General features: G+C 37.1%; 1 protein-coding gene across 1 annotated transcript in view; it reads right to left on the bottom strand.

Annotated features, from left to right (window-relative positions):
• The window catches only part of MAP3K19 (mitogen-activated protein kinase kinase kinase 19), a 50749-nt gene that overhangs the window by 21118 nt on the left and 15750 nt on the right, over window positions 1-13881 (bottom strand). The window contains exons 4-5 of the mRNA XM_027835671.1: window positions 10086-10170; window positions 3090-3324 (exon numbers count right to left, since the gene is read on the bottom strand). Coding sequence (XP_027691472.1) covers window positions 3090-3324; window positions 10086-10170 — 320 coding nt within the window. The remainder of the gene's footprint in view (window positions 1-3089; window positions 3325-10085; window positions 10171-13881) is intronic.

Here is a 13881-nt window from a genome sequence, read left to right as displayed (position 1 = left end):
TAAGTGACTTGCCCAAGGTCACACAGCTAGTTGGGTGTCTGAGGCTAGATTTGAACTGAGAAAGATAAGTGTTCTTGATTCCAAACCCAGGGTTCCATCCTAGCACCACCTAGCTTCCCTACAGGCCTCCATTTCTTCATCTATAAAATCCAGGGATTGGACTTGAAGAACTCTTAGTTTCCATTCAACTCCAAATCTATCACTGACCATGACTAAACACCTCTGTAAAACTGCAGGCACCTACTTCCTCTTGTATTCTCACTGATAAGAGAGAGAGATAGGAAGGAAATCCTCCACAATTCATGTTTCTTTTCTTCTGTTAGTCCCTTAGCATCCTACAGTCCTGAAACATTAAGCAAGAAACTTCGGAGGTCCTCTGGCCAGCTGGTAGAAGAATTTGTGAGATTCATTGTGTTTTTTCATGGCTCACCTAGAACAGAGCCAATATATATCAATGATTGGAGAAATCTCCAGGCAAAGGAAGGGGAGTGTCTGCCTGGGTCTGAGGAGGCAGGTTCTAAGTTGGGAGGAGAGCAAGGGTAAATTGGAAAGCCAGGCTGGATTTCTACCAATGTATTTCAAGTGCCCATCAAAGGACTGAGACAAAGTGGAAAACCACTTGCCTTGCAGCAATTTAGAACCAGGAGATTCTATATGAAATTAAGAAACTCAAATTAAAAGAATGTCAAAGAGTTGACTATCAAATGACTCAACCAATTCCTCTAAAGCTTTGGTCTTTTTATTTGTGTTTCCTTCTCCTTACTGTCACAAAAATGCTAGCCAGGTCATAGATGGGGTCTTCCAAGCTTCCTTCTGACTTAGCAGAGATGGCTTAGGTCCCTGGACTGATATTTCTGAAATTGGTTCTTATATCACAGAGTTAATTTGTTGAAAGGAGGGAGAACAAGAGAGCCAGGGGAAATCTTTTTTTTGTCAAAGAGAATGTAGCCCTAGGGAAGCTGATTATCTGACTGGCTTTCCCAGTGTGTCTGTATTTGTATTACCCTTTCTTGGCTCTTTCTAGAGAAAGTCTCATGTACTGGGCTCTTAAGCTGCTGGAAGTCTTTTTTTAAAAAAATTATTGATATTTCTTATTTTTATATCACCTTCATTTCCCAATATAGCTTTCCATAATGCCTCTCTACCTGCCAAGATTGTGGGTCCTAACATTATGTGCCTGCCTATAAAATGTAGTTTTCACTATATTAGCCAAATATAAATACTATGGGTTTCAAAGACTGCCTAAGGCTATGATGGATGGAATATTATGCCTGCAATCTCTATTAGAACTATATTCCTCAGTATTCTCTAATAAAGAGCTTGGGAAATACTTTAGGCATCAAAAAGCTGCTGGTTCTTTTATGACATCTAGATATCATCACTGTTTTGTGCTCTCCTTGTGCTACTATATGCTAATTTACGGATCTACTTTAAGATTTTTCAGCAGACTATTTATAATTTCATGGGTTGCTATGAAACTGTGAATTGGCTACTTAAAAATCCTTAAGATCAGAAAAGAAGTGGGCTGATCACAGGGCAAGGGTAAGGGATAACTGATGGACAGTCCACGTCCTCTACTGGTATCCTCACAATGTTAAGAGAACAGAAAGAAGGTGCAAAAGGGGTCGTAGCTAGCTTCCTTGTTCTCTCTCAGTCATCCAGCTCTCCCCTATAAGGGTAAAAATATTGGAGGGCATTGACAAAAGTCACACAAGAGGGACAGGGATGAATAACCATAATTTGAATCATTGGAGAGAATATTCACACTGATGAACTTACAGATCCATTTGAAAATTTACACTATAAGGAAGGTAACCATTAAAGGAAGATAAAATTGTTGTATGTAGTTTATAACTTTATATATCTATGTAACAGGTTTTTATCATCCACCCCATAGCGTATGTGCAGATATTCTCTATCTGCTTTTAGCTAGGTATGACTCATCAACAAAGTCATTGGGTTGAGTTCTTCCATTAGTTACTTGGTCAGAAAGGATGATAATGCAAGACGTCACACCTAATAGAAGAGACTGCTTTCAGCTGGCAGGTTGGAGGTACTTCAAGAAAACAAGATAAGCCTCCAATTGTGGGGTGGAGAAAGGAAGGGTCCCTTCTTACCCCAGCAAAATGACAAGGCAGGGGCCTTCCAGGTCTTTACTCATCTTTGGAACAATGGACTGAACCAGCCAGGCTTATACTAGAGGTCCTTGGCTATCTTGCCTCTCCTTTTGTGTTTCCTAGCTTCTAGCATAGACTCTGTGGACATAGCAAGGCCCTGGAAGGCCTACAAGTGCTGGTAATAAAAATGGCATCTACCAGAATGGTTGCAACAATGGTAGCATAATTGGATCTGTGATGCAAAAACATTGTTTTCAGAAAGGGAGGCCTCCAGAATGAAAATCCTCTTTGGTGTTTGATTAATTATGTGCTCAGTGGAGGTGAAATGTTAACTGGCTAATTAGCAACCTTGCACAAAACCTGTCTAGATCTCAATAAAGCTTGAATATTAGCCTTCTAACTGATTTTTAATAGTAATGATAAGTACCATATTCTGTTCTAATAATTGTATGTTTATTGCTTAGCATTCCCTTTTCTGTGTTGAAATATAAATTCCCTGTTCCATAACAGATGTGTATTTGTATATTGGGTACCTTTTAAACTTTTCTCTTTGCTAGGAAAAACCTTTAGACGATTTCTAAAATTGGCAACTCTTTTATTAACAACTTTCTGGTGCGGAGAAGAGGCAATGTATATGAGAATTGGGGATCCTATTTCCCCATTGAGAAATCAGACTATCCCCAGAGCAAAACCAAGATGAAAGAAAAAGGACAGGCATCAGCACAGTTTGACAGGCCCTGTGGCCTTAGCCAAGCAGTGCCAATCTAGCCCTTCTGCTAGATTTATTTGAAATGTTTTAAACTATTGTTCAGAAGAATTCATTGTATGATATTTGCAAAAATATCTAGGCTATTTAGATTCAAACAGCCTACATATCACAGAAAGTAAACTCATTTGTCACATTATCAACAAAACATTTGGAATGGGCATATCACCAAACTTACCATTAGCTTTAGTGTGTTGAATCTTTGCCTTCATAAACTGGAAGGTATTCTTACCCGTTACAGACTTGGAAATGTTAGGCTCTGAGCAATGTCTTGGCACCAGAAAACCAAAGTCACCACCATGCAGCTGTTCCAAGCTTTCCTCTTTCTTGAGAAGGAAAGGTAACATAGTCTGTTGCCTCATTTTGAATTCCACCATCTCAGTTTCATTTGGAAGAGAAATGGAGCGCTCACTTGGCCACTTTCTGTGCACTGATGTCTGACTAAGAGGGAAAACAAAACCTCATTCAGAAATTATCTCCCCATCTTCTAGGTCTTCAATGTAATGGTGTTTTTAGCTCAGGAACCTATCACATAGAGGCCAGGTAATTGACAAGTTGGGAAGCATGTCCAGATTGTGCTGCTTGCTGGAAGTGAACAGTGATGTGTTCCAATGCCTAACTTGGCTAGAGAAGGCCATAGAAAGTAGAATCTCTCAATTCAATTCAACCAACATTTATCTAGCACCTACCATGTACAATGTAAGGTGCTAGGCACTAGAAATGTAAAGGGGAGGGAGAGGAAAGAAATAAGTATTAATATAGCACCCACTACATCCCAGACACTGTGCTAGGCAATTTTTACGAACATTATCTCATTTAATCCTTACAACAATCCTGAGAGACAGGTGTTATTATTGTCCTGTTGTATAGTTGAAGAAACTGAGGCAAACAGAGGTTAAGTGATTTGCCCAAGGTCCCACAACTAGTAAGTCTCTAAGGCTAGATTTGAACTTGTCTTCCTGACCCCAGGCCCAAGTTCTATCCACAGTGCCACTGCCTGCCTCTGAAGTTGAAAATGGAACTGTCTATTGTGCTTAAAATCTAGTAGGGAGATGAATGTCAGATAAATAACTATAATGCAAGATTCAGGGAGGGAAAGATTACTTTTACTTGAGGGAACCATAGAAGGGTCCAAGAAAGAGATGGATTTGAACTTAATCTTCAAGAATAAGAAAAATTGGGGGGAGGGGGTGATCTAAGATGGCAAATTATAGGCAATACAGATGAACTCTCTCAACATTCTCCTCCAAACTACTTTAAAATAATGCCTCAAATCAAATTTTGGAGCAGCAGAGCCAACAAAAGGTCAGGGTGAGACATTTTTCTAGACTAAGAAAACTTAGGAGGTCAGCAGAAGAAGTCTGTGACACCAGGATGGAGGCTTATTTAGAACCCACACATGTGACAGCTGCAGCCAAAGGAGCAGCTTTAGGAGTTCTCACCGCAGAGAGAGTAAGCAAGTTGAACAACTGGTGAAAAAAGAGATCACAGGGAACCTCTTGCTGACATTGGGTACAGCTGGCACTGACTGGCAACTCTATTGCCCATATACATTTCTGAGTTGTAGTTCCAGGATAGAGAGAGAGCAGGGACCCTGGTCAGTTTTGAGGCAAAAAGGGGGTGCTAATGCTTGTGGCTGTAGGAGACCAGGATCCCTTTCTGGGTAAAGATCAAAGTGTAGACCAGGAGAGTAGTGATCACATCTCCCCCAGGATCATACCACCTTGGAGGCACCAACAACTTACAGACCCCAGAACTAGCTTTAAAAATAGCAACATGATAAAGCCTGAAGCTTGGGACAGTGCCTCCCCACCTGAGGTAAACAGAACCCAACTTTAACATAAAATTGAAAGTCAAGAAGTAGGCTGGAAAAATGAGCAAAAAACAACAAAAAAGAATTTGATCATAAAAAACTGCAGGGGGGCAGCTAGGTAGTGTAGTGGATAGAGCACCAGCCCTGGAATCAGGAGGACCTGAGTTCAAATCCAGCCTCAGACACTTGACACTTACTAGCTGTGTGACCCCAGGCAAGTCACTTAATCCCAACTGCCTAGCAAAAACACAAAAAGAAGCAAACAAACAAAAAATTATAGGGATGACCAAGACATAAACCCAGAAGAAGACAATAATGTGGGGGAAAAAACTACAAAGAAAGCCTCAAAGAAAAATGCTCGACCCAAGCCCAACAAGAATTCCTGGAAGAATTTAAAAAAGAGATAAGAATAGTAGAGAAAAATGGAAAAAGAAATGAGGGTAATACAAGAAAATTATGAAAAGAGAATTAATAGCTTGACAAAAGAGGCACAAAAAAAATACTGAAGAAAATAATAAGAAACAGAATCAGCCTAATGGTAAAAGAGACACAAAAATTCACTGAAGAGAACTCATTACTAAGTAGAATAGGACAAATGGAAAAGGAGGTATAAAAATTCACTGAAGAAAACAACTACTTAAAAAACAGAATTGGCCAAATGGAAAAAGAGGTACAAAATCTCATGAAGAAAATAATTTCTTAAAAATTAGAATTGGACAAATGGAAGCTAATGACATCATGAGACATCAGGAAACAATGAAACAAAGTCACAAGAATAAAAAAAAGAAGAAAATATGAAATATCTCATTGCAAAAACAACTGATCTAGAAAATAGATTGAGGAGAGATAATTTAAGAATGATTGAACTACCTAAAATCCATGATAAAAGAAAGAGCCTTGACACCATATATCAAGAAATTATCAAGGAAAACCACACAATATCTTAGATCCAGAAGATAAAATAGAAATTGAAAAAATCTACCAAACGCCTCTTAAAAGAGATACCAAAATGAAAACTCTCAACAACATCATAGCCAAATTCCAGGGCTTCCAGGTCAGAGAGGAAGTATTATAAGCAGCCAGAAAAAAGCAACTCAAATATTGTGGAACCACAGTCAAGATAACACAAGATTTATTAGCTTCTACATTAATGGATCAGAGGGCATGGAATGTGATATTGTGAAAGGCAAGTAGCTAGGCTAATAATCAAGAATAACCTACACAGCAAAACTAAATACAATCTTTCAGGGAGAAAAATGGATATTTAATGAAATAGAGGACTATTAAGCATTCCTGATAAAAAAGTCCAGAGCTGAACATAAAATATGACATTCAAACACATGACTCCAGAGAAGCATAAAAAGATAAATGTGAAAGAATGATCATGTGTCTCAATAAAGTTAAACTGTTTAAATTTCTATAAGGGAAGATGATACACATACATATAACTTTTAAGAACTTTAATATTAATAGGACTGTTAGAAGGAGTCTACATAGAAAGAAGATGCAGGAATGAGTCAATTATGTTGGGATGATCTCTTTAAAAAATAAAGGGGTGAGAAAAAGGGATAACCTGAAAGAACAAGGAAGTAAGAAGTAGACTAGGGAAAAATTTCTCACACAAAAGAGATATGCAAGGAATAACTTTTAGAGTGAAGAGGGAAATGGGGGTGGGATGGCAGGCAATGTTTGAACCTCACTCTCATTAGAATTAGGTTCAAAGAAGGATATATATATATGGAGAAAGAAATGTATAGAAATGTAACTTACCCAATAGAGAAATAGGAGGGGAAGGGAATAAGAGAAAGGAAAGGGGATGATAATGGGGAGGGCAGACTAAGGGAGGCAGTGGTAGACATTTGAAGAGGGACAGGGGAAAAAGAGAAGAAAATAAGATGTAGGGAAAAACACAGTTAGTTATCATAACTGTGAATATGAATAGGATGTGCTCACCCATAAAATGGATGTGTATAGCTGAATAGATAAGAAACCGGAATCCAAAAATATGCGTTTACAAGAGACACACTTGAAACAGAAAGACACACACAGAGTTAAAATAAAGGGCTAGAAAAGAATCTAATATGCTTCAGCTAAACTAAAAAAGGCATGGGTAGCAATCATGATTTCAGACTAAGCAAAAGCAAAAATAGATCTAATTAAAAGGGATAATCAGGGAAACTACATTTTTATAAAAATGACCTTAGACAATGAAGCAATAAAAAATTTTCACATGAAGTTTCTCTGATAAAGGCCTTATTTCTCAAATATATACTGAGTATAGAACTTAATCAAAGTTAAAATAATAAGAGCCATTCTCCAATTGATAAATGGTCAAAGGATATAAACAGGCAGTTTTCAAAAGAAATAAAGCTACCTATGGTCATTAAAATGCTCTAAATCACTATTGATTAGAGAAAGGCAAATTAAAACAATTCTGAGGAACCACCTCACACCTATCAGAAACTACAAATGCTGGAAGGGATGAGAGGAAAATAGGTACAGTAATATACTGTTAGTGGAGTTGTGAACTGGTCCAACCACTCTGGAGAACAATTTGGAACTAGGTCCAAAGGGCTATAAAACTGTGCATATCCGTTGACCCAGAAACACAAATTCTAGGTCTGCACCTCAAATAGATGAAGGGAAAAGAAAAAGGACCTATATATACAACACTAATTATAACAGCTCTTTTTGTAGTGACAAAGAACTGGAAATTGAGAAGATGTTCATTAATTGAGGAATGGCTGAACAAATTGTGGCATATGACTATGATAGAATATTATTATGCCATGGGAAAAGATGAATGATGAGAAGAGTGATTTCAGAAAAACATGGAAAGACTCATACGAACTGATGCAAAATAAAGTGAGAAAAACCAGGAGATCATTATGCACAACAACAGCAATATTGGAATGATGATCAATTGTGAAAGACTTGGCTATTCTGATCAATACAATGACCCAAGATAATTCCAAGACTCAAAATGAAAAATGCTATCTACCCCTAGAGAGAGAATTGATGACTCTGAGTGCAAATTGAAGTATAATTTTCTCACTTTATTTTTCTTGCTTTTTTGTGAAATATGGCTAAAATGGAAATATGTTTTGCATGATTTCACATGTATAATGGATATTATATTGCTTACCTTCTCAGTGGGTGAGAGTGGGAGTGGGTGAGAGGGAGAGAATTTGGAACTCAAAATTTAAAAAGAAAAGAATGTTAAAAATAAATAAAATTTAAAAATTTTTAAAAATAAAAATAAATTTTAAAAGAAATAAGGAAAATGTCAACTGGCAGAAATAAGCAGGGAATCCTTTGAAGAGTGGGGGATTATATGCACAAAGGCATAGAGAGGAGAGTGGGACAAAACCAGGTAAGAAGAAGGAGTCAAATTATGATGGAATGTAAAGTATGGTGAAGGGATCACAATGAAATAATGTTGGAAAAGTAAATTTGAGTGGAATATGGTGGGTCTTGAATAAAGAATGAAGGTAAAATCAATAGGTTTTGACCAATTGTTAGATGTGAGGGTAGCACAGGATAGAGAAGAGGACTAAGGTCAGGGAAAGGAAAGGATTAAGGTCAATTCTGAGATTTTTGATCCTAGGTGACTAGGAGGATGATGGTACCACCAAGGGAAATGGGGAGCAGAAAGAAGACCAATGAAGAAGACTGAAAATAGTAGCTCAAAGAAGTGGGAGGGGAAGTAGGACAAAGCAGTGCCAAGGGAGGGCTGCTTAACAGTGTCAAGTACTCCAAAAAGATTGAGGCAGGAGAGAAATGAGAAAATTTTGATTTGTTAAGTAGGAAGACACCAGCAACCCTAGAATGAGCACTTTTAGATGAACAGTAGGAAGCCAGATTGCAGGGATTAATGAAAGCCTAGGTCTAGATAGTGAGAAAGTGGAGGTGGGAAATGCAGATTGTGACTTCTGGAAGTGTAGCCATAAAGGGGGAAGGGGAACAGGGACATAGGATTATAGCCTGAGGGGTAGCAGAATCAGTGAAATCTGTGTGTGTGTGTGTGTGTGTGTGTGTGTGTGTGTGTGTGTGTGTGTATTTTCAGGAGGGAATAGATCAGAATATACTTGCAGTTAGTGAGCAGGAGTTAGAAGATAGGGAGAGATCAGAGTGTGAGAATGAATGACTGATGGGGTAGGGACCTGGAGAATGCAAGAAGAGATGAGATCAAGAGCATAAATGGATAGGTTAGATGTTTTTAGATGGAAGGAATGGGGGAATGTTGGGGAATGGCTAAACAAGTTGTGGTATATGAATGTAAAGAAATGTAGAAGAAATGATGAGTAGGCGGGTTTCAGAAAAAACCTGGAGAGACTTGCATGAACTGATGCTGAGTGAGAAGAACATTGTACACAGTAACAGCAACATTGTGTAATGATCAACTTTGATAGACTTAGCTCTTCTCAGCAATACAATGATCTAAGACAATTCCAAAAGACTCATGATGGAAAATGCTATCCACACCTAGACAAAGCACTATGGAGTCTGAATGAAGATCAGAGCATACTATTTTCTCTCTCTGTCTTTTTTCTTTCTCATGGTTTTTCTCTTTTGTTCTGATTCTTCTTTCACAACATGACTAATGTGGAAAAATGTTTAATATAATTGTACATGTATAACCTATATCAGATTTCGTGCTGTCTTGGGGAGCGGGGAGAGGAGAGAGGAAGAGAGAAAAAAATTGGAACTCAAAATCTTATAAAAATGAATGTTGAAAACTAAAAAAAAATTTTTAAATAATCTTTTCAACAAATATCATAGGAATGAAAAAAAATAAAATAAAAATGGGGCAACTAGGTGGCTTGGTGGATAGAACACTAGACCTGGAGTCAGGAGGACTTGAGTTTAAATCTGGCTTCAGACATTTACTAGCTGTGTGTCCCTGAGCAAGTCACATAACCCTGTGGGCCTCAGTTTCCTCATCTGCAAAATGAGCTGGAGAAGGAAATGGCAAACCACTCCCATATCTTTGCCAAGAAAACCCCAAAAGAGGTCATGAAAAGTCAACCACAAACTGAAAAACAACTAAATAACAACAAAAGATGTTTTAAAAGGAGGAGGCTTATATCATCCTTTGAAATAAAAGGAAAGGAATAGAGGATGATAAGAAACAAACTTTTTGTTATAACTCCAAAAGGTATGGAGGAGAGACTTCCAATGGACAATAAAGGAAAAGAGGTCATCTGCTGAGAAGGGTGGGTAGGGTAATGACTTGAAGTGAGAGAAGATTTGTAACTGCTGCCATGGAAACCCTGAATCTAATATTATATGTCACACAACTAAAAATGCAACTTGATATGAAACAAAACTATCATTATAACAAGGTGACTAGCAAATTCCATTTAACATTCCAAAAAGTATTCCTTACTTGTGTGCTTCAAAATCATTGTCGACTTGGCTCATTTCTTGGGGAGTGTTGTCTTCTCTTTGAAAAGTAATAATAATTTCATCATCTACAGAAACACAATGGCAATGGGGGAAAAGACATAGGAAAATATTATATTCTTGATTATTCAAATTAATCTTTCTTCATATAGCATAACAGTATTGCCATTAGACAATGTGTTGTTGATTTAAAGAAAAATTCTGACTATGTTATTATATATTCTAAATGGCTTAAAGGACTACCTTCAGAATTTGTGCTGGAATAGAAAAAAAGTGAATTCCCAAGTCCTGAAGATGTGAGTTTCAGTTTAAAAAAAAAAAACAAAACTACTGTATATAGAGAATTTCCTCAGTATCTGAGAATTGCTGTTTCATTTTGATTTGAGTCCCAAGCTTCAGGCTTGTTTCTTAATCTCAGTCACTTATCTACCCCACATATGTTCTCTGGCTATCTCTGCTTACTGGAACAATTATATGAATAAGCTGCACTGATTTATTGTTTCAGTTATTGAGTTATAACTATCATTCTCACTTAAAGGCATTAGATTTTTTTTTAAAACTTCAACAATCTAACAAATATTTATTAAACTTCATAACTTCTGTGGTCCTTTCTAGTTGTAAATCTATGATTCTGTGGGCAAAGCATTGTGCCAGGCACCAGGGATACAAAAACAAAAAGAAAAAATTCTCTGCCCTCAAGGAAACATATTTTTGGTGACCACATCTCCCTATGGACACTCATGGGCTAGATCCCAATACTAATTGGCACAGAAGCATCAACCTGTTCTGTTTTTTCCGACACGGGCCTTTGAGCTGCTCCTTCCTAAGCAGCCCTGTGGCACTCCAGTCTAAGGAGCTCACCGTAATAAATGTTTATTAATTGCCTGATTTGCCACATTGGCATTGGACTTAGTGCAGATGCCCAATAGGTTTTATCCCCACTGTAATTCAAGCTTCCAAGTTCAAATGATCCACCATCCTTAGCCTCCTCAGGAGCAGGAACTACAGGTCTGCACCACCATACTCATTCTATCTGAACACTTAGAAGAACAGAGTACTTTAAAAAAATCAGCAGTTCATTTCCAAAAGGAATTTTTTCCTTTAGAGTCAAATAGTAAAGGTAGGTACTATTTTTTTCAAATCGAAAGTTGTAAGGTGATGCCATGAAAAAAGCCTCACCTAGTTTCTACTTTTCTCATTATTCAAATAAAGTATTTCAAGTTTATTTATATTTCTAATATTTTGCAACACAAAAAGGATGTTTATCTAGTAATAACATTATTATAAAAATAGTTCAAATTTTTTGCCTTTCCAGGGGTTTATCACTAAATATTGATTCTTCAATACTTCAAGCATCTGTAATTTTGCCACTGTGAGTACCCCCTAAACTGAGAGAGATCTTAAACTTTCTCTCAAAGAGTTAACATTCAATGGAGAGAAACAACAAGTATATGTGTCAGTATATATAGAATAAATATAAACAGAATAAATATAAAATAATATGATAAAATATAAAATAATAAAAACAGAATAGAATAAATATAAAAATAAAATAAAGCTCATTAAACAAGAGGTAGTTTTAGAGAAAATACACTAGCTGGTGTGGAGATCAAGACAGTCCTCCTATGGAAGGTGATATTTGAGCTGTACCCTGAAGGAAGAGAGGAATTCTAAGAAGCAAAAGTGAGGAGTGTATTCCAGGCATGGAAGATGGACCCTGCAAAAGCATAGAGATAGGAGACTGACCCTTAAGTGTGAAGAACAGAAAGAAGGCCAGTTTGGGAAGACAAGGATGTCGAAAGAGAGTAAGGTAAAATAGGACTGGAAAGATAGTCTGAGCCTTATTGTGAAGGGCTTTAAAAGCTGGAGAGAAGAATTTTTATTTTATTGCTTAGGAGTTTATTGATTGGGGGAATGATACACACTTAAGGAAATTCACTTTGGCAGCAGTATGGAAGATGGGCTGGAATGGGGAGAGACTTGAGGAAGGGAAATCAATTAGAAGACTTTTGCTATAAGTTAGGTGAGAGGTGATGAAAGCCTGAACTAAGGTGGTAGCTGTGTGAATAAAAATAAGCAGTCAGTGCTGAGAGATATTGTAGAAATAGAAAAGGCATGAATTGGCAACTGAATGAACATGTGGGAAGAAGGAGAGTGAGGAGTCAAAAATAACACAGAGGTTACAAACCTCAGAAATTGAAAAGGTGGTGCTACTGTTGACAGAAATAGGGAAGTTTGGGGGCGGGGTGGATTTGGAGAGAAAATTAATGAGTTCTGTTTTAGTTTATTAAGTATGAGATGTCTCTTGGACAGCTAATTTGAAACATTCATTCTTTGATACACACATTTTTGGACATGGCAAATGTATGGATCTGTTTTACTTAACTATACTTATTTATTACGAAGATCGTGTTTTTCTTTTCTTATTTGGTGAGGTGTTATCAAAGAGAAAAAAAAAGAAGAAAATAAAAAAAGTCACCAAAACATTTTTTAATGCCCAGAAGATATCATAAGGAAGTTCTAAAGGAAGCACAGAGAAGAACAACAACTTGAAAGTAACTAAAATTATGTACTTGTTTAAAAAGCAAGTTATACATAATAGAGATTTATATCTTCATATAAAATCCTATTTTTCTATTCTGTTTGCTTATAGTAATATTTTCTCTTTTTTTAGTGTTTTATGGAATTCAGAAAAAATTAAGATAAAATCTCCATTTTCATGATACTAAGTTCCAAGACTAGTAACTCATAGACTATACAGTATATATGTATTAATGAGATGAGTACTTCTTGAGTAATTAATGAGATATACTTCTTACACAAGTAAGAGTTCATCTATTCATTTTAACCTATAGAGCTATAAATAGATATTTATGTAAAGAGATATTTATGGCTCACTAACTTATGTTTGCAAATCTTACCAGTTTTAAGTGTGAAAAAAGCAATCTGTCAGTGACATTTAAAGATCAATGCACCATTGCACACAGGGTATTATTAGTTCAGTTTATATGACTCCTCTCTAACCTCCCTCCTCTACTCCTTCAATACTCTACCAAATAGCTCCTATAGCAAGTGGTGTGGAGCACCATGAGTGAGCTAAGGCTGTGCCACCATGGGATAGCTCAGGGCATTTGCTACTCATGTGCATGCAATATTTTTCTGAGGACCAAGTGGTACCCAGAAAACTATGGGGGAAGAACTAAAGCAGGAGAGAGGAGCTGGATTAATACATCCAAAAAAGGGTAATAGAGGAAGTATAAATGGGAAATAGGACAAGGAATCTGAATGCAGAGGTCTTGTCAGGGTGTGAGATAAGGGAGAGTGAGGGAAAATACCTGGGTCCAGTAAATCAAGTAGGGGACAAGATTCACAGGAATCTGCCAAATTTGAAGGCCTTTTCCCAATTTTCATTCTTCTTGACCTCTCTGAAGCATTTGACACTGCTGGCCACCTTCTGGATATGCTCACCTTTCTAGAACTTTGTGTCACTTTTCTCTCTTCATTTTTCTTTTACCTGTCTGACCATTCTTCAGTCTCTTTTGCTGGATCATCATCCAGATCATGCCCCTTAATCGGATGTATTCCAAGACTCCGTCCTGGCCCCACATTCTCATGGTGACCTTATCAGCTCCCATGGGTTCCATTATCATCTCTCATGGTTCCTGGATCTATATATCTAGCCCTAGACATTCTCACATACCCAACTGCCTATTGAATATTTTTTAATTGGAAGCCCTACAGACACTTCAAATTCAACATGTCCAAAACAGAACACATTT

Source organism: Vombatus ursinus, unplaced genomic scaffold, assembly GCF_900497805.2.
Source record: "Vombatus ursinus unplaced genomic scaffold, bare-nosed wombat genome assembly UNPS02014816.1, whole genome shotgun sequence".
Lineage (NCBI taxonomy): Eukaryota > Metazoa > Chordata > Mammalia > Diprotodontia > Vombatidae > Vombatus > Vombatus ursinus.
The sequence above is the reverse complement of the archived record's forward strand: the minus strand, read 5'-3'. Positions and strand labels throughout refer to the sequence as shown.